The sequence below is a fragment of the Perissodus microlepis genome, chromosome 6 (assembly GCF_051167445.1).
Source record: "Perissodus microlepis isolate ML-2025 ecotype Zambia chromosome 6, ASM5116744v1, whole genome shotgun sequence".
Taxonomy (NCBI): Eukaryota; Metazoa; Chordata; class Actinopteri; order Cichliformes; family Cichlidae; genus Perissodus; species Perissodus microlepis.
The window spans coordinates 23,832,246-23,853,912 of NC_140466.1; the positions used below are offsets into that span (position 1 = coordinate 23,832,246).

A 21,667-nucleotide genomic window follows, 5' to 3' on the forward strand; every position below is an offset into this window, starting at 1 on the left:
GCACTGTATAAAGTACTGTGGATACTTTTTTCACGACTATGTTTATTAATAGTGAGCTTTATTATAATTTAGTTTGCAGTTTCACCAAGCTTTCATTATCAATTTTACTCCAGTCACACAAAGCCAGACAGGATTTAAACTAAGCAACTAAACTCAGAAAGCATTTCATTTCAAAATATTATATTTGTATTTATTTTTATTCAACAAACATGGTGGTTCCTTCTTTCATGAATCAGGAGAACATGTTTGAAGCATCCAAGATGCAGATTTTATAGTCCACCTGTAGTTTCAGCACGGCGCCCCCACATCATCCCATTGTTAAGCTGTTTCCATATCAGAAATCCTTCTGAACACTCTTTCACATCTTTTATCGATTCACAAGTTTTTCACCAAGGGAAATGAAAAGTGTTTAGCAGAAGACGCATGAGGGTACAACAGTTTATTCTCAGTAAATGTATGATGTCCCGCCATGCCTCCTTTTCAGGTTTTAGTGACAGACACTAATCATTTAGTGTTATTAATTTGGCATGAAAACATTTAGCGTGAACATTTTTTTAAACACTCGAATTTAAAAAAAAAAATCCTAACAGCCAGGTCTTATTATGGATTTAGTAAAATTTAATTTATCTACAATTATTCCTCCATATAGATAGATTCTTTATTCATTTCAATGTCGCTCTTAAAGTGATAAGTTACACAATATCATACAGAAGCTGGATGCCAGTACTGGACAAAAAGTTGCAAAAATATTTGTCTTTTTTGTCTCTTTACATCTTTTCCATCAGTGTTTTGCAGCATATTGCAGAGCAGTCGGTGAAATGGAACAACTGTGACGCTGAACTCGAACTGATCGGGGGGCGAAGTGCAGGTGACGCCAATGCTGCAGGTGCTTGTACTGGTGAGGGCAGCAGTGCAGGATGGGGAAAAATGAGAATGCATTGTGACACATTTTAAATCCGCTTCTGCAAATTCTCCAGATGTGTTAAAATTAACTTAAGGGTTTTTCTGTGATTAGGAACTATGTGACAGTACATTAGAAAACCAAAAAAACTAATAAAATCCATCACAAACTGATGGTGAATGCAGCAGAGATGAATACACTGACATGTTTAAATCTCTCAGCTGTCGCTGAAAATTGAGTTTTTGGAAAGAACATCGTCATCTTGAACTAAAAATGTCCAAAAACTAACACATACATGTGTTGGAGTAAAGAAGAAGACAGCATGGCAGCCCGGACGAGAAACTGCTTCCATATTTTAGTCCTACTCAGTTTCTCAGGTGCGTTTCTTCAGAGTCTTTTCTCTCCTTTTTCTCCTTTCACTGATTTTCTCTAGTCCTCATCTTCATCCTCCTCCTCATCGTCGTCTGTCTGGTCCCTGGTGTCGAGGTCATCTTCATCTTCCACCTGCAAGGAAAGGGTCACAGTCTAACTAAAGCAGACAGACGAAACAGAACTGAGTGGTCCGCACTTACGTGTTTGCATCTATTCCTCTGTAACTATTAAATAATTACTCACTGCTAAAGCTACCACGACAGCTAACGAGCTTTAATGATACTTAGTCCAAGACTAGACACTAAAATCTTGCTGGGTTTTTTTTTTTGTTTGTTTGTTTGGCAATGAAAAATAAGATGAATGACTAAAAAGAGTCAATTTCAACCCCTATAGGCCACAATCACACAGGCTTCGAGACCACAAAGCAGACACAGGTCACTGGAGACAACTTGTAGTCTCCAACCAGTTGGTGAGCGGTTGCTGTAGGTTGCTCACAGTTGATAGCGGGGAAAAAAAAAAAACAAGAAAACAACAACAGGTGCATAAAGTTAACCAGTTTGCCCGTAGTTTGTGTGTAACCTGCAAACACTCATGAATTCCTTGCATGCAAACTGTGGGCTACTGCAACCTGCTTGCAACGAAAATCAATCATAAGAAGACTGCAGCACCCTCTTTGCAGCCATTTTCACTTGGTGACAGCCAGAAACCACTAGCCAACCAGTCGGTGAATAGACGTTTTAGTTACCGCTGTCTCGGCATGTGTGACTGAGGCTGTAGTGTGGTCGTTTTTATTTTGAATTCTCGCTAATCAGAATCAACTCACTGTTCATTTATTTGGATCAGACTGAATAATCTGGGGAAAGTTTAGATCAGACTACATACATACTACACTGGGGTAAAAAAAACAAACAAACAAAACAAAACAAAAAAACAAGGGACAGTTTGAAATTTTATACTTAATCCAACTTTTTCTTCTCCAGCACTTTCAAATCCTCTATAACTGGCTATCTAATCAAAACTCTCACAACTGAAAAACATATTTAAGCTATTTTAAAAACTGCAATCAAATCAATTTTACACCAACTGTCATAGAGCCACATCAATATCATGTCATAGTTTCAATAACAACACTGTGCTAATTTAATGTCTGTGATACAGGATGTTAGAAACAAGCAGTGTTACCCTGATGTTTGTTCTGTTTTAAGATCGTCCTCTGGAGAATATTCATCAAAGTGCAAACTTGCAAAAGTCTCGTGGCTCATTGTCAGTTAAGCTTGAGACAATTTTCTTTTGGCATAAGAAGGCGTAGGCATAAAGACTTCCAAGAGCCTACGGCTACCTGAGGGGACCTGGTGAACCAAACTCTGACCTGGGATCTCTGCTGGATGTTACTGGTCATCTTTCTCTCCTCTCACTCAAAACTTTTAAAGAAAATTCTCAACCTTACTGCTGGAGGTTGTTGGGGCTTTGTGTTTTACTAGCCTGAGAACAAAACTAGAGGTAAAAGGCTGAAACAGCAGCTCCACCTCATGTGGATGTTCATTTTCTCTGTGACACGAATTTTCCTGTATGACAATACTAATGCAGGGAAGTAATCAGTCCCAAAATCTGCTGGGTGTCCCGTTAACAAAATATTCCTAAAATTAACAAAAATATTCATATTATTTAAATGTGAGGCTATTAGATATTTCATAATTTCTACTGTTGAATTTTACTGGGCTGAACTAATTTCTTCCTTATGTTTGGATAAACGAGGCAGATTGGCAGTGAAAACTATACATTTTATACTGGTGATTTTAGAAAATGCTAATAGCTTTTCTACCGTCTCTCCCAGCTCTTTGAGTCTCTTCTTCAGGCTGGTGATCTTCTGGTCTTGGTCTGCCAGCAACATCAGCAGGTCATCCTGCTCCTTCTTGGACTCCTGGACGTCAGTTTGCAGCTTCTCCTTCTCCGTCTGCAGGATGGCCACCGTGCTCGTAGTTGAATCCAGCCGCTTCTCCAGCTCCGCCCGGCTCTCCGACAGGTTCTTTACCTCTGCCTGAGCCGCAGAGGGAGAGGAAGGAGACGGGAGAGAGAGAGAGAGATAATATATGAGAAGTCCAAGCTGAATGCAGTATAAAAACATTACGGTAAATGAGGGTCAAGTGATTTAGAGGATCACATATTCTCACGCACCTTTAGTCTCTCCATCTCAGACGTCTGCGCTCCCAGCCTGCTCTCCAGTTCAGCCATCTTTGCAGCATCTAATGAGCTGTCACTAGAGGGGAGTGTGTCAGAGGACTGAGAGAAGCCAGAGAAAGGTTCATTAGTTTTAAACAACTAAATCTATGTCAAATTGATCTTCTCATGATTTTTACCCCGACTTCAGCTCTTCTGAGCAGGTCTTGTCTCTCCATCTTCAGCTGGCCGATTTCTGTTGACTGGGACTGAACTTGACTTCTTAAAGCCTCCAGTTCCTGCAACACAGCACACATTCAGCACAGGTACAAAATACTAACACCCGATCTGATTAATGCCTCCAGGTTAACTCTGGTGACATATATAATTCTTATTGTGAGAGACATGAAAATAAGGTGATCCTAGTACAAAGTCTGTGTCCCAGAAGTCCATCCTGTCCTAAAACCACTAATACTCTACAGCAAGCTGTAGCGCTGCACTTCCTGAGGTTCTTTAGGCTTGAGTCACACCCTCTTGCATACATGTAAACATCATAAATCATCTTGAATATTTATGTCAATAAAAGTGAAAATAAAATGGTACACTTAAAGATTTACCTCTCTGTTAGTCACAAGAGTAATTCGAACACTTATTTAGTGACAAAACAAGCATTTGCCTCCTGCGCTTAACCTTTTGAAACATTTTTAGCAAACAGGGGGTTCAAAGGAAAAGCAGGGACAGGTGTGAAGTGATGAATCCCACCTGGAGCAGCTCTGTGTTGTCTGATCCTCCTGCTGGACCCTCTGCTGTCTGTGCAGCTCCTGATTTCTACAGTTACACAGAGTTAAAACATTATGCAGTCACTTTCACTCCAGATACAATATGTAACTGTGTGATTAACCCAAACACAGACATGAAGCAGTTTTTAGAAGCTCCCATATCCAGATATGTCAGAAAGTTTAAACGTAAAGATTTCTTTGTGTCTTTGGATTTGGTTTGCATGTTTATAGTTGCAGTAGTGTTTTCTGGTTGATCTTCGTCTTCTAATTTATTCTACAGGTGTGGTTTAACCTAAGACCCGAACTCACAGCATGCATTTTTAATTTCTCTTTGATATTTGGGCTGATTGATGAATGTAAAAACAAAGAATTACCAGATTTTTTTTTTTTTATCTTATTTTTGTTTTTAAGAAAAATAAGAGCCACATATGAGGATATGTGTTTAAGATTTTGATAGAACAGTAGCAGTATAATGTCCTCGTAAGTGGATATCAGGCCCTTGTAGAGCAAAATTGAGTATTTTGGTCTAAATAACCCAAAATGCGATGTCCACATATGTGGACGCCAGGTCCTAGGAGGTTAAACATTATAATGATATAATAAGTGTTTATTCTAAAATAAGACATAGAAAGCAATGTGTCAGTCCAAATCAATTGATTATGGTAAATGGCAAATGGCCTGCATTTGTATAGCGCTTTACTCAGTCCCTAAGGACCCCAAAGCGCTTTACACTACATTCAGTCATTCACACACACACACTCACACACACTCACACACTGGCAATGGCAAGCTACGTTGTAGCCACAGCTGCCCTGGGGCGCACTGACAGAGGCGAGGCTGCCGGACACTGGCGCCACCGGGCCCTCTGACCACCACCAGTAATCTCTGGTGGTTGTATAGAGTCCACATTGCTCCCCCGTGTGTCAGTCAGCTGTTTGGAGGACTGTTTTGCCTACAGTTGTTTTACACCAACAAACGCATCAAAACAGCTTTAAAACATCTCTCTGGAATCAGCCCCCAGAACAACAATGCCAGTACACACAGACTTAAAAAGAAAAGAAAAAAAAAAAAAGATACTAACCAGGCTGCTGATGAGAGCATCTTTGTCACCAAGTTGTGTTTGAAGTAGCGAGTGCTGTTTGCGGAGCTCCTCCACCTCCTCTCTGAGCTGGGTCAGCTCTTCTGTCTGCAGCCCGTTCACCTGAGAGCCGTCTCCCTGGCTGTTGGACTGACCCTGGTTCTCTTTAGCTGAAGTTAGAGCACAAACACTCAGTTTAAGTGTTAACAAGAGCAGTACTGATGCTGATGTTATCCCTAAATCTACAATCCTGAGCTGATTTAAGGCTCAATCACGCTGGAGTAAAAATGGGATAGCAACCTTCTTGTGAGTAGAAGGAGGAGGAAGCTTGGTGGTTTACTGGTGACTGCATTGAAAGTTTTGCATTTAGCAACCAACTGCTAGTAGTTGCAGCAACTATCTGGCCATTGTGACCACTGTTAATCCAAAGGTTAAAGCAGCCTGTCTCCAAACAATCGTGGCCTAATTTGGACTGACTGTAAACATTCTTAGACAGATTGACAAAGGTTTGGAAATAACTGTCATCTAATTTATCAACAGACCACTTACTAACACTTTGCAATCAGTTTGACTCTGTGCTCAAGTCAGTCTCTCTGCAATATGGGACAAGTCAGCTACATCAGAGCAGGGTAGGTGAGCCTATGTCATCCATCCACCCTCTTCAGCTTATCCAAGTAAGGGTCACAGGGGGAGTCTTTCCCAGGTACCTTAGGGCAACAGGAAGGGTACACTCTGTACAAGTCACCAGTCTGTCGCAGGGCTAACACAGAGAGACTCGCACACTCACATTCACACCTATGGGAAATTTATAATCACCAGTTAACCTAACCCCCACTAACTGCATGTCTTTGGACCACTGGAGAAATCCAGAGTACCCAGAACCCAGCATGGGCATAATTTTGCAGTTAAATCGCCGTCCTGCAGCAGCTACATCACCATTTGTGAATAAACCTCTGAATTTCAGTCTCATATCTACGAGGTTCCGGCTGAACTCTGATTCTAAGTAACAGGCTAGAGATACTCAGCTTTTACGTGTCTGTGAGCTACTTTGCTTTGATAGCAAAGAGTTTAGGCAGTTTATTTGGGTTTGTGTCTTCATGGTTTTGTCTCTGTCATTTTTCCTAAGAAACCTTTGCATTCGCTGTCATCCTTGTTAGTTTAGTACAGATTGGAAACAGGAAAAATTGGCTACTATGTGGCTAATATGTCTAAGAACAGAAACCTACAAGTATCTCTTGAGGCAACTAATTTGTCTCACACTTGTTTAATGCCACACAAACTTGCACACAAGGAAATGTAAAAAAACAGCATCATTTTTCTCCTGTAATAACTTTTTGGTTTTAAAAACAATTTCTCAATGACTTCTGAAAGTGATGCAAGCAATATGGAAGACTGTATTATAGGAATATAGCACAGATTTTAATCACAGGTATGACACTCACACGCTTGACAGCCTCACTGTGATGACAAGACTGCATGAAATCACGACACACTGTCTGTTGTGCTAAGAAAGTGCTACAGAGTTCTAAAAGCACAAAATTTCACTTTAACATTTTGTTTATGAAACAAAGTAAATTGCTCCTATGAAACGTGGCTGTGTGCGTGACGGTCTCGCACAATTTGATGTAAAACAGCATCTGGGGATGTTGCTGCACATCCCTGTCGCTCTATTATCTGAGCAAGGAGGCAGTAAAAGCTTAATGTGCCCGCCGGAATGAGGTTGATAGGATTAAAATCGTGCATGTCAGTCCCTCATTTCTCATTCATTATGAGAAAATGTATTTTAAATGAACTAAATCTCTATATTTTATGTATCTAAAGTCACACCACACACACAGCCTATGAGGTGCACCCACCTAATTTCAGCTTGAGGATGTTGTACTGGTCTTTGTGCTGCTGGATCTGCGACTGCTGCTGGGTGATTGTAGCCTGCAGCTGTTCATTCTGGGAGGTCATGGATGCCACCTGCTCCTTCAGCTCCTGAAGCTGAGCGTCCTGAGGATCATGTGATCAAAATCAATCTGTCAGCAAGAGAGTACATCAAACTGAACAAACACAACATGTAACAAAATGAAAATGGTGTTATTTACCTGCTCTCTGATCAGCTCTTTATACTGAGTCACAATGTTGTCGTGCTGCTCTAATGTCTTCTTCACCTCCTCTTCCTTCTTCTCCTCCTCGCTAGACTTGTGAACTGCTTTGGTTATCACTCCTGTGGAAAAGTAGGGAGAGGAACATAACTCGTTAGGCCAACTGAAACTCTGCAATAGTTCTCTTAAACTCTTCGTGTTAGGATGAATGTGACGGGACTGACCTTCCAGTTCTTTGACCAGCTTGGTAAACTCATGATCGAACAACATCTGCTCTGGAGACGGGAAGACGGGCTGCGGCTTCTGAGCCGCCCGCGAATACAGTTCATGTTTGGTGATGAAGCACAGCTTCTCTACAAAGTTTTCCTTTCCGATACGCTTCTCGATGAGCTGCTTTAGCTTCTCTCTGAAGAGGAGAGAGCACAGTAGCTTTGTCACTATATTAAACAGATTTTTTGTTTGTTTTAAATTTGTCAAATCAGTGGACAAAGACACCACATTTAAACAATGTACCTCTCATTTAAACACTTTAGATACACAAATGATGGCTATATAGCAGCTGAAATGATGAAAATCTGATTTGTAAAATGCATGTAATCTATATTTTTTAACTTATCACCATAATAATGTGTTTGCTTGTGTGTATACTGAGTATTGTTGTCATTCTGACACCAAAAATTTTAGGTAAACCTAGTTATAGCATGCACATGTTTGAGTGAGTGAAAGAGATTTACTTGGTATAGTTTTCCAGCGAGTTGTCATTATAATAGATGCAGATGCCGAGAAGCAGCGCACACAGGCCCTGCACCAGCCTCTCGTCCTCCCCCAGGTTCTCTGAGATCTGAGCGGTCAGCTACAAGAGTCAGTGTCAAGGACTCATCCAAGTAAAGCTGCACATTTTAAGTAAGACTGAATGAGAGGTTTTAACCTAAACACAAAATCAAACTGAAGAAAAGAAAAAAGCATATTAAATAACTTGTTTACGAGGCATTAAGAACCCTATGAAGTAGTAAAACTGACAAAAGGATACAAAAGGAACATTTTCTTGATTGTGCAGAAAGTGCGTAACGGCAATCGGACAGTTGCTGATCCATGTACACAGCAGCATGAGGAGGCCCACCCTGGTCTGCACTTTACTGCCCTGCAGAGAAAAACAACAAGACAGAAGGAGAGTCAACGTGTTTCTGTATAACTACAGTGACACTTAGAAACACAAAAACACGATGCTACACGACAAAAAACACAGAAAAGAGAGTCAGACTGAATCCTCGTCACATTTAAACGTGACTGGGAATAGTTTACTGGTTGGATCCAGATTACTTAACCAATTAATGTATCTAGTAAGCAGCCATTTCATCAGAGCATGAGCGGAGTATAGATGTTAGCTCTCAAATGGTAAATTACATTAAAAAAGAAGCATCGGATTTGATGGTAGACAGCAACAATTAAGCATCCCTATCAGTGGAAATGGCGAAGTTAAAACAACGCATGTCCTTTTCTGGTCAATAAAAATAAGGACATGGTTAAAGTAATCCTTCAACACATGTCATACATTAGTGGTTAATGAGGTTATCATAAGTCAAAACAAAAACATTCAGATATTTAGACTGAGGTTAGATTTATCAGAGCAAGCAATCCTGTGATAATTACTAAAAAAAAATGTAAATAAATAAAATAACTACATGATCAACATTAAAATCAGTTTGCAAACAATTATTTTCAAAGCAAAGTGTTATGAAACTGCAATGGAAACTTTATCCCATTTCCAACTGTCAGCACATGCAAAGCAAACCCCGCTAAATGTGCTTTTCAGGATTTTTTTTAATGACATAAATTATTTCATTATTATTAAAACAGCTTAAAGATCTTTAAAAGAGCTCAATGTGGATTTTTTTCCTTCTTTATTAAAAACGTCCCTCAAATGCGCACATTTATGGGAAACTGATGCCAGCGAGTGGATATGTCATCTCTATCACTGAAAGGAAGACAGGATGAATTTCATGGAGTTGGAACATGAGATGATGAAAAACAACAGTGTGACGCGGTACGGAGATGAGCAAAAACCTGTTAAGTTTAAATTGTAGCTTAAGACTGCCAATCAACTGGTGCATTAACACTTAACGCGTGACATGCTTTTAATAAAGAGCTCTCTGAGTAAGCAGTGAAGGTGTGGATAAAAACTAATCAGCATTCAAAACTATAAAAACTTACAAAAATCACCTTTTCAGCTTTTGTCTCCAAATGTGACGCAATGCAAAATAAATAAAATGAAGAGGAAAACAAAAGAAAAGACAATGACCACCACAGGCGTCAACTGAGCACACATTGGCCTGGTCTCTACAAAGACGTCATATGTCTGTGTGTGGGGGGGGGCACTGATGACCATTAACACTTGAGACATTGCTGAAATTGACTTATGTAAAGCAAATGCTGTGTGACACAGCTTCATAATAAAAAATAATCTTAGAGGAAACATTTCCACTTCTGTATCTCTTCCAGGAAACCACCAACACAACACATTACATCAAGGCACGGCTATCCAGTTACAACTGCCTAATAGGCTGCACTGCTGCCAGCCTGAGACTGGAAGTCAGAAGAGGTGTGGCTCGTATGAATGTGTGTTTTTAACACAAAGCTGCACACTGCATATGCCTGACACATTTCAGGGGGGGAAAAAGACATCTTCTTCACAAGTATGACCCACTGTCAGAGATCTTAACTCTGTTCTAGACAATCGGTGACAAAAATCTGTTCGCTACCTAGAATCCAAATCACATATGCAGATTTTAGTAAACAATGGACGCCCCACACAAGCAGTCGGCAACCAGTCGGCAACCAGTGGCTGCTAGGGAAAAGGTGTATTTGTCAATTGGATGGCAAGTAGTTGCTGGGTGTTTCTGTGAAATTGTTTACTAAAGCATCATTACCACAATCCTAGAAAATAATCAGTTACCCCCCCCAGCCAGGACAACCCCCCCCCCCCCCCAAAAAAAAATAAAAATAAATAAATAAAATAAAATAATAATTTATTCCACAATAGCTTGGTGAGTAGCAGCTGACAGGCACATTAGGGCAAACTAGTCATAAAGAGGTATGAAGACTGATTTAGACTCCTGCACAAAATCTATGTCGTAACCAGAAAACCCTCTTAACCCTTTGCTGCACTCTTCCACATCACTGAGTAGTTTGGGTACATCAGGTGCCTTGATCCGATGTGTAGTTACATGTCTCAGGAGGTACACGTCAGCTTACATGGAAGGTTACAGTGTAGGTTTACAACGGGGTTTCCGGTTCGTAAGTTATGACATAGATTTTCTGCAGAAGTCTACATGATGAAGCATAACAGTCCTGTACTGATAACCTCCTTTGGTCACTAGCATGCCACTGTAACTTGTCAGCAAGCAATTAGGTTAGTCGATGATGGCCTTCAAGCCTGAGTGACTGAAGCCTTAGCCACTTTACACTTGAGCACAATCCTGGATTTGTGGTTCCATCTCACCCACACTTATGAACAAGATCCTGAGATACTTGAATAACACTAAAATGGGAAAGCCAACCTGCAGGAGTGCCCTCTACAGTTTTTAAACGGAGCACCAGGGCCCACCAGACAGCACATGCTCATACCAGCTGCCTTAGTTGAACAGTTTTCACATGTTCGTCAGGCTGGATATCAGGTAATGGAGGTTGGATGCAAATGTCCGTCGCAGACACATAACAATGTGGCTCTTGCACAAACTACCTAACCACACTGAGGATTTTCATTAGTGATAATAATTCTGAAACATGAAATGATTTCACTTCCTCTTTTACAGGAGGTGACCGTCAAGCTCTTGGTAGGAAACTTGAGCACACCATCAAGGCTTAGAGGTTGTGAGTATCCAAAGACCAACCTCAGGCCTCAAGCAATAGGAGCTCAAAGTACGTTTACCTTTATCAAGTTGTTTCACAACAGATAAGTACCAGCAGTAATTTGGAGCCTTTCAGCAGCATGAAGTTAATTTTTAAATCTGTTTTGGTACCAAGGTTATGTTTTACAAGCCCTCTTTGATCCCATTATTTGGGATTTCCAGTTCAGAAATATCTGAACCCAAAGGAAGACATAAAAATCATACACAGTCCTATAAATCATCTGCCAGTTTTGCTGTGCGCCATACAGGACAAAAAGCAGTGACAGTCACTCACTTGAACAGGAGAAGGCCCAAAAGTTGCTGCAGTACTCACTTCCTGAACAAACAGATAAGGGCTTGCAGCACAGCAAACAAAGTTCAGAGTTTAAAGTAGGTGTCAGGATGATAGCACCAGAGATAAACAATTAAAAACAGCCAATGTGTCCCTTTTCTCTGAACCTCTCTCGGGTGTCCACTTGTGTACTTCCCCACAAGCCCCTGGTGAAAACACTGGCAGCAACTACATCTTACAGGTGTGTGAGGAGGAGTTCACTTGTGTCACCCTAATGAGGAAGCGCTGGGTCAAAGCTTTCAGTTAGGGACGAAGATCGGGTAGTAAAGAGTTATAAGGAAGCAAGATCCCCCAACAAGTGGGCCAACAAGACCCCTACTACAACTGCCAAGCCAAAAACATAACACAGACAGGTGCCACCCAAACACTCACACACAGGTACACTTTACTCACCCGCCGGACGATCTTATCACCCTGCAAAACCACAATAATGTGACACCGTTCTCTTCACTGTGATCGACAATAGTGCTGTTTTAAGAAACCTATGGCAAACAGAGACACACAGCATATCAGCACGCTCCTCTGTATCATCATTGCCCTACCTGGGACAGGATGTTGGTGCACTGCTGCAGCAGAGACACAGGGGGCTTGCCCAGGCTGGTGGCAAGCTGAACCCTCAGCAGCTGCTCTTTCTGGGTGAGGTTGTCCTGCAGGGCATGAGCTAAGGCCACAGCAGCACACCAGTTTGAAAGAGAGTCTGCTGAGAACAGGCCTCCACACAGCAGCTGTCCTGCAGAGATGGAATTGGCTGAAAGGCAGAAAAAAGTGAGCTATTAAGCACTTAAAACAGTGTGAACCATCTAATAACACAGATCACATGTTATTTATTTACAGGACCTGAAACTGTTACTGACCATCAATGGTGGAGGGCAGCAGTGTAGCAACTATCTCCCCCTGGCCTTTCTGGTTTTTATAGAGGAAACACTGAAAACAGTAAAGGACCGCACAGCGAAGCACAAATGGTTGTCTCTCGTTCACCATGGACATGAGCAGCACCACAATGGCTGGTCTGTGGGGACATGAAGAAGAGAGGTCACCATAGGATTTAGATGGATAAAGGCGATTTAACAGGTCAGTCCACTGGTTGTGTTTTTACCTTGGTGGGTTTGACGGAGCGTTGACAGAAGCAAAATAGTCCTGGTTGACCTGAGAGCCTCTGATAACCTCTGAAACTGTGTTGATTGTCTGAAAGAAAGCATCCAAATCAAAGTCACGATCATTAATCTGCATAAGCTCACTGCTGAGCAACAAAAAATTCTCTTTTTTCAGCTTTGTTACTCTAAGTATCATGACATATCAAACCAGTTTCCATGTCTAAGTGTCTCCTGCGATGCACGAAGCTCCCATCTTTTTAATTTGATGCATTTTTTTCTCCAAATGTCAATCTGAACCTTTCTAGATTTTAATTAGCCCCATACACAGGCATGTCTTTAAGCTTTAGAAACTCCCAGTGTACCCTAAAGTCTCTGGGCTCACAGTATCCCAGACACAACATATAAATCACTGTCTGGCCGACCAAGATTTCAGTGTGGACATTGATCTTAGGATAATAACTATTTGTCAGCAAACAATTCAAGCCACACCACTGCTATCCTCATTGTGGATGGGATCCTCCCAGCGCTCTTGTCCGAAGTCATTTTAATTTTTGGTTTTCTTCCTCCAATATGATTACATTTGTCTATCAATGAGTCACCCGCAGTCGCTTTACTTTACTGACTGACCCAAAACATAACATGTTTTTCAGGAGATTTTAAACCCTTGACCTAAATGCAGCTGTGCTGATGCATGACATGAAGGAAAGTATTGGACCACACCTCTTACTGTCTGAGGTGGTAGTCTGTAGCACGGGGTCCCCACAAGGAACAGTACTCGCCCCTTTCCTCTTCACCCTGTACACTGCGGACTTCAGTTATAACACGGACACTTGCTATCTCCAGAAGTTCTCAGACGACACCGCCATTGTGGGTCGGGTGTCGGAGGGAAATGAACTGGAATACAGGGGGTCATCAAATACTTCGTCAGCTGGTGCAAACAGAACCATCTTTGCATCAATGCCAGCAAGACGAAGGAGCTGGTGATTGACTTCAGCAAAAAGCCAGCCCCTATTACACCAGTGAACATCCAGGGTTTGGACATTGAAACAGTAGAGGAGTACAAATACCTGGGTGTTCACCTCAATAACAAACTGGACTGGTCCACAAACACAAATGCACTTTACAAAAGGATCTAGAGTCGTCTCCACCTGCTACGGCGGCTCAGATCCTTCGGGGTGAACAGGCCACTCCTAAGGAAATTTTACGACACTGTGGTGGCGTCTGCTGTTTTCTATGCTGTGGTCTGCTGGAGTGGTGGAATGGCAGAGAGGGACAGGGGGAACCGCAACAAACTGGTCAGGAGGGCCAGCTCTGTCCTGGATTCTCCGCTGAAGTCCATCGAGCAGGTTGGGGAGGAGAGGATGTTGTCTAAGCTAACATCCATCACGGACAACACCTCCCACCCCCTGCATGAGACTGCACTCGTTCAGCAGTAGACGTTTACACAGTGTAGGAAGGAGCGCTACCGCAGGTACATTCTTACCAGCAGCTGTCAGACTCTATAATGCAGCTTAACATTCTTTTGGTCATCTTACTCAGCAGCTTGTTTGTTTACTGTACATTTTATACATGTCTCCATACAATTTTTCTATACATATTCTGTACATTGTTACCTGTACATACCTGTATATACGAACTTTGGCTGCTTATGTTTATAGGACCACCTTGTGTCTTCCTTTTATATTTTATTTTCCCTTGCTGTAAGAGCTCTGTAACACCGAAATTTCTCATCCATGGGATAATAAAGGTTTATTCTATTCTATTCTATTCTCTTTGAATTGATGTGTTTAGGTTCCACTGCCATTGCTGTATAAACCATACAAACATAAATGTCAGGACCTCACTGAATCCGAATGTGATACGTTTTAACCTCTCAGGCATGCCTCAGCACTTGTTTGCTGTGGGAACTAAAGAAGCTTTTGAATGCTTCAATGGCTAATGGTCTCAGACTTAACGAGCGGGTTGTTGTGATTACCTCAGTGAGGATGTCTGCAGGGACACCAGTGGCCATGAGGATGGTGCACAGCTGCTGCAGTAGGCCACACTGGAACATGGACTTCTGACAGCTGGCTGTAGCTCCAGGAGAGTTCACTGGAGACACCATGACTCGCACCAGCTGGGATTACAACATTATTTAACAGTTATTTAAGAGTTTTAACAAATAATATTCTGCTGTTTTTAATTAGTACTTGGATCAAGACAACAATTAGACATATTACCTGCAGCATGAGATGAAGGTTTGTGACCTTCTGTGCAGACCAACCAGAGTTATCGTCACCAACCTCGAACCAGGGCTTCATTCTCTGGATGTAGGAGCCTTCTTTAAAGAAGTTCTGGTTGGAGCTGTTGTTCTTTAGCAGGTTGAGGAGAAGAAGCAGACAATCCTCTACCACAATACCTGCACACAAGAAAGAGGACAGATGTCAGGATATATCACAAGCCCAAAAAAAAAAAAAAAAAAAACCCACTGTGTTTAGAGAAAAGAGGTAGGATCGTATTGTTCAGTAACAATTCTGTGTAAAAATCCCTTTACCTCCATCGCTGCTGCCTTCTTCTGTGATGATATCTAGGAGGCGCTCAAACGCATTCTCAAATGCCACAATTTTCTGAATGGCAGCGTTGCCTTTAGTCAGCTGTTGAAGTAGCAACAAGCCCTGATGGTGGCAGAAAACAAAATGTCACACACTCAAACAGACCTCTACTCAACGCTCAGTTTCAAAGGGGTTTAAATACAGTGTAATACAAAACGTAAGTGTGCTTACATCATTGCGAATTACTTCTCTGGAGTCTGCCAGCAGGTCCATCAATCTGGAAACACCTGTGAGAGTAAACAGAAACAAAAAATGCTGCTGTTAAAGCAATAAATTCCAGACGTGACAAAGTTCGATATAATGCAGAGATAAGAAACTCACCCATGGGGCTGACCAGAATAATACCCTGGATCTGTGGACCCTGGTTCTTCAGCAGAGCAGTCAGCAGCTTCACTCCGGGCCACCGTACATGAAAGTCAAACTCCTAAAAATGCAGAAAAGCATCAGACGGGGGTCAGGAAAAATTTAACAATACAGAGTTTCTGCTGCTGGATCAAAACCACTCTGTACCTCCAGCAGAGTGAGGAGCAGGGTTACGTGCTCAGGATCCTGGACGAACGTGTCTGTAAACTGGAGGCCGAGGTCGTCTGCCTGCTTCTGTGCGTTCTCATCTGTGAAGCGAGATTGAAAATGAGTCACCGTCTCAGGAGTCATCCATGTAGTGTGTGGACCCAGCTGGTTTGTTCATATAAATCAGCCTGAGCAACACAGCAGTGAAGCTCACATGTATAACTTCAATTACCAATGACGAGCGACTTTACAGGTACCATGACAATGAGAGACGCGCTCAGGGTGACAAAGGTGAACAAACCAGGAAGACAAGAGAGGCTACACACAGGAGAGGACGGCAGGGTTACCGCCAAAGGAAGTGTATTCTAAGCCCACAGTGATAAACAGTTAATTAGGGATGAGTGCAGCACTTTAAAGCAAAGAACTGAAAATACATGGATGCTTTTCCCAGCTAAGGATCCATTACCGAGATTACAAAAAGAGTGTTCTTGTCTACTTTTAGTGGTATGACTTTATGCAAACAGCTATTGCCACAAACAGACTCGATAAAAGCTTCTACCCACAGGTCCTCATATATGCCTCCTTACTGAAAAACTGATGATTCACTCCCACTTTTAACTGTAGTAGAGCAGGTCGCTATATGCTGCTCTGACTCCATTTTTCACTATACTGTGTGTGTGTGTGTGTGTGTGTGTGTGTGTGTGTGTGTATATATATATATATATATATATATATATATATATATATATATATATATATATATATATATATATATATATATATATATATATATATATATATATATATACACACATACACATTTATTTATTTTTTCCTCCATGTTATACATTTTAGATTTTAGCTGCTAAACTATTTTTCATTCTTCCTGCAACACTAACAATGGAGATCATTGATTAACATTAATTAACTGAGATAAACTTATCTTAGTTAATTAATTAGTTAATATACATTAAATTTCAAGGTGGAGCGCCTGCAGACAATTACTTAACACTTTAGCTTCTTGCAGCTTATTGTTTTGGTTTCCCTTGGTCCATCTTTACTGGTTTATTTTGTGTCGTTGCTCTAAATAAAGTTTTCAGCACCAGTTGGCTGTTGTGTTTAATGAAAATGCTCTGAAAAACCACAACGCATACTACCTGACGTCAGAAAGACACAGAGACAGGCTGCTGATGGCAATTGAAACCAAATCAGAGCTAAAAAGTAAATCACTACTGCCAGGTAGATAGAAATCTGTCCAGTTTTGCCCCCATGTACAGTGCTTGTGGTAAAGCATAAGACTTATTGGTCAAGGTGGACTAAACAAACAGTTAGTGTAGGTGAAAATGGTGTCCCTCGTAACCCAAAGATCCAAATACAGACGTATTAGAGGAAAATAAAAACGCTTTCTAAAAAAATAATAATTAGGTATTATTAGTATTGGTATAACAACAACAACAACAGTGCAAAATTACTGAGGTATTAAAATGTGATGTGAGGGAAAAAAGAAAAGAAAAAAAAACAGCCAGAAGATGGGGCGTAATGAAGCATTAGTGAAGCATTCTTGTCAACACCAAAGTGCCTTCCTGTTTATTTTCTGGTGACCTCTAATTTTAGTGAAGTTATAACTAACTAGTTAGCACTAAAGCTACTGCACAAAGGCACAGTTTGAGTACTGACCAGGCACAGACACATTCTTATGCTTCCCTGAGACAGGGAGAGGGGCTACTGCGTCTGCGAGTGCAGGAAGGAAGAGAAGTTCAACACCTTACCCAAAAGCTAGCATTCATTCCAAGTCCAGCATCAGCTGACAGAGACTTGTTAACCCATGCCATGACAACACCATTTTCATTTATCAGCTTATTTTAATCTTTGCAGGGAATAAATTTAAAATGTGCTCTTTTTCAATAACCAAACAAAGGGGACTGTGTGATTCGTAAGTGCCGTTGGTGTTAGAGGGGTTGGCATCATGCACAGTCAAAGAGTTTTACCTTCTGATTCATCTGTAGGTTAAAACATGGAAGAGAAGAGAGAGACGAGGGTCTTTAAATAAAGCAGTCATCATCAGTGTATAGAAGAAGGGAATGCAAACTGACAGCTTTCCATGTTTAACATGAACTGAACTCATTTACACATGCAAAACAAACATGGGTTTTAAGTCAGTTCAAACCATTTACAGAAGCCTCACAATGAGGAGGAATTCATTTCAATATAGTTAAAAACGTCTTTAGATCAGAGGTTTTATCTTCCAGTTATGAATTCAAGTTATATTACATATTTTTTTAAGGATGTGGGGTGTAATACCTTGTTCTTCCTCCTCATCATTGCAGATGACGTTGTAAAGTGTATCCAAAGCATAGCCGAGGATTTCAGAGTCAGATCTGTTGCATTTGGGAGACAAACATTAGCATGTTTACTGAGCTGTAATCCACAAACATTACAAGTATGAGTATTAACATACCTGTCAGTCTGTAGTATGTTAATCAAGTGATCCATTGCCTGTGTTCCAACTTCCATTCGATATTTCTAGAAAACATTTAAAAAATGCTCATAGGATTGGTAATGCAACCAGAACCTAAAATAAAGGAATTTTAGTCAATATGCACAAAGAAGTTAGAAACATTCTGGATTTCTGTGGTATTTCTTATGAAATACAGGAAACCTGCACATCTATCTGTGTAGCAGACCAGGACTAACACCCATGTGTGTTAACGTGAAACCCTGTGCCTCTTAAACCCCTTATTCAAGCTCGATAAACTCATTACTCATGGTTGACAGTGCAGCTAATGGCAAAACTGTCCATGAACAGAAGTGACTTGGTGGAGGTCAGAGATGAGTTCATTTTAATCAGTAGAATGTGACAAACAAGACCTTTATCCAAGGCTACGGATGGCACGTTTATTGCAGTGAGACACAGCAGAAGACGTGTGCAGACTGCTTTATGTACATGATGTTAGTGCAGTGATTTCAGCTCAAAGTTTCACAGCTCTTCTCTTAAATAGTTTCACTAAAACCTTCAAGAAATTACAATTTTTCAAGGCAAGTTAGGATCCATTTAACTAGCAACTGACTGCATACAGCTTCAGGCCCTTTTAGTTCTCTACTTATACTTTACCTTGGAGAGGGACTTAAGAGCACGGACAGCATCTCTCCGATCTTCTAGGAGCGTGGAGGAGGCAACTCGATCGCACAGCTTCTGGATCTGTTAACGGACATATTATTTTTTAACTATTATTGCAATGCTTGCTGATAATTTCTGTAATTTTATGTCTCTGAAATTGAGAGAATTTTTGGAATGTTTTAAAGAGCTGTGGTTTCCAAGTCCCAAGGGTTCTGTGGTGGAGTTGTGAGGAGAAGAAGCAAAAAAAAACACAAAACAAAACAAAACAAAATACTGTATATAATTACATTTAGCACACACAGACAGCTGACAAATTAAAGGAAAAAACACTAGTATTTCTGAACCCTTTCAAGTTTTGAAATCTTTTATTTTAATCCAACACTATCTGACAGCTTGTGTCTTAATGTGCACCCTGGTCACTTCAGTAAGATTTACATATTACTTATGAAAAGGCGCAAGTGTGAATGCACAATGTCTCTTGCATCTCAAGTTGCTTAGCTCTTATTACTAAGATGATGAGTCAACACATGTTTAATGCAAACTGCCATGAAATCAAAGTCGACTGTGACAGTGTGATAAAGTGTCCAAGTTGTCTGTCTAAAATGAGATCTGGCTGATTGCAAAGGCCACAGAAAATGACTTGCATTGCTCTAATACTCAAACCATTCAGCAGTCCTTCATGTCACCCTGGAAGACACCACTCCCATCATGGGATGAAGGTGACAACTTTGTATTGATTTGCCAAGACAAAGGGGACAAGTGGACCCAACCCACCCCCAAAAAAGGCCCACCAGATGCACTTGTTGTAGGGAGGTTTACTGCTTTCATTTTCATACAGGTCCTATTCCAAAAGCAAAAGCAAAAGCAAAATGCGGCAGGAATCGCAGGTCTAAAAATGCACATTTTCTTGGAAAACTGATAAGTTTTACTGCAGCATGGGATGTCGACAAGACAACAGTAAATTAATTTAACAGCTCTGATCACAGAAAGAGCAGTAACAAGGTGGGGGGGGGGGAGAAACAGAATTTGACAAGGTTTCTGTTCAAGTGTTTTGTGCATTCTCAGGAGTGACAGCTTTCTCCCTGAGCAGTCACTATACAAAGATCTGATTATATGCGGCTGTCTGCTGCAGTCTCAGCAATGTGTCAGGAGATTCCTGCATGGAACACTATGCATGGCTGTCATCTGCTGAAGTACAAAATATTCAGTTATTTTTTTGGTGCTTTTAAACCAATTGATTAGCAGGCAATCAATACTAAAGATAATAGTTCGCTGCCGCCCTACGTACACGACGAGGTCCATTTTTGTGTTATACACTAGCTCATTTTACAAGATCGCACCAATATGTTCAGTAGATTTACAGATTAAAGTTAATCAAAACAAAACTCTGACGTGTAAACAGCTGACAGTCCTAACGGGCTGGTCCTTGGTGTCCGTGTCTTTCATGGATTTCTCCATTCATTGTGGCTTCACAGCAGGTTACACACACTCCCACTGCTGCCTGACAGATTAGCCACCTTAGCTCATTAGCCCTCTAACTAGCTCGCTGTCAGACATTCACCAAGTGAAAGGTATCTTAGGTATCTTCACACATTCTCTTAGGTGTTTGTTATGTGACGGAGCAAAAAACAACTAGTTTAAAAACACAACTCTATCCCCCTGTTCTCAGTTTGTACGGCGCACAGCGGAGAAACGTAAGCTAGCCGCTGCTAGCCCAGCTGCTTTCCTACCGTCTCCGCTCCGGACGGCTGCGGCCCGGCTGCCTGCCCACTTATCACTCCTCTGAAGAAGTTCATCTCGGTGCCGTATTCAGAGCCTCTCTTTCTTCACAAAACACCCCTCTGCCGCCTCTCACTGTGCTCAGTATAATAGACACGTAAGAGAGTACACAATGATATATTTTTTTACACTGTGTACACTGACCTACCCCGGAACACTAACGTTTGAGCACTGCGCATGCTCGCAAACGTGGCGATACGTGGCTCAGCAGCAGACCACCAGTCGGTTATTTAAAGGGCAAGAAAACTAATGATTATGCTCTGTGATAGGCAATGCAGCGATAAAATAAACAATTATCAATTAAATCTATCATTAGAGGGTTAAAGTTTTTAACTCTCACACACTGTTCAAGTAAAATCGACTGGAGTAAAATGTGTCATTTAGTGCTAAAAAACACAAAGAATACAAATGTCTCTAAAATTTATACTGTTGTACAGGAGCTACAATCCTTTATACACTGAGTTTGTTCTGAATTAAATTTGATCTGTAACTATCCAGGTGGATTTTAGATCATTGTGCCAGTGGACATCAAATCAAGAGAAATTGTTGATTTCTCAACAATTGTAACAATACAATTGTAAACGTGAAATCAACAATTAGGAATAATTAGAACAATTAGGAATAAGGAAAAGAGGTCATACAGAGGTCAGAGGCTGCCTTGACAGATACAAGACGTGTATTAGGGCAGCATGGTGGCAGAGTGGTTAGCACTCCTTCCTCACAGCAAGTTCCTGCTTCAAATCCTGGCTGGGGTCTGTCTTTACGGAGTTTACATGTTTGACCTTCTCCAAAGTACAACGGTCCAAAACAAACACATGTTAGGTTAACTGGTGATCAAAGAAGTATTAATTAATACTGAATTAATATATACAATTATAAATGGCAGTTAGGAGGATTTTTTAATTACACAGAAGTAGGTGTAATAAATACCAACTGTTTCAGTGTCTGTAACATTTCCA

General features: G+C 41.0%; 1 protein-coding gene across 8 annotated transcripts; it reads right to left on the reverse strand.

The window, feature by feature from the left end:
* Positions 1-163: 163 nt before the first annotated feature.
* Positions 164-20,902, reverse strand: uso1 (USO1 vesicle transport factor). Of its 8 annotated transcripts, none has more exons than XM_084931577.1 (27): positions 20,660-20,902; positions 18,924-19,010; positions 18,270-18,334; positions 18,113-18,189; positions 17,800-17,811; positions 17,489-17,542; positions 15,812-15,912; positions 15,623-15,725; positions 15,473-15,528; positions 15,244-15,364; positions 14,930-15,108; positions 14,686-14,826; positions 12,713-12,801; positions 12,471-12,625; positions 12,159-12,364; positions 9,598-9,612; positions 8,408-8,518; positions 8,112-8,230; positions 7,602-7,783; positions 7,378-7,499; positions 7,144-7,282; positions 5,291-5,457; positions 4,193-4,258; positions 3,631-3,729; positions 3,449-3,553; positions 3,096-3,311; positions 164-1,405 (listed from the first exon to the last, which is right to left on the reverse strand). In XM_084931577.1, the coding sequence occupies exons 1-27, from the start codon at positions 20,723-20,725 to the stop codon at positions 1,331-1,333; spliced, it is 2,928 nt and encodes a 975-aa protein (XP_084787703.1). In that variant the 5' UTR covers positions 20,726-20,902; the 3' UTR covers positions 164-1,330. The 8 variants fall into 8 exon arrangements, with proteins under 8 accessions (XP_084787703.1, XP_084787701.1, XP_084787702.1 ...); XM_084931575.1 differs by having other exon boundaries at positions 9,589-9,612; XM_084931576.1 differs by lacking the exon at positions 9,598-9,612 and adding an exon at positions 12,010-12,030.
* Between the last annotated feature and the right edge of the window lie 765 nt (positions 20,903-21,667).

Bases quoted from the DNA above. Each gene is read 5' to 3' on its own strand.
- uso1 (XM_084931575.1), bottom strand. From the start codon at position 20,725: ATGAACTTCTTCAGAGGAGTGATAAGTGGGCAGGCAGCCGGGCCGCAG. The intron at 15,109-15,243 runs GTAAAGGGATTT...TCTTGTGTGCAG, and splicing joins AGAAGGCAGCAGCGATGGAG to GTATTGTGGTAGAGGATTGT. The intron at 3,730-4,192 runs GTGGGATTCATC...GCTGTGTTGCAG, and splicing joins ACAACACAGAGCTGCTCCAG to GAACTGGAGGCTTTAAGAAG.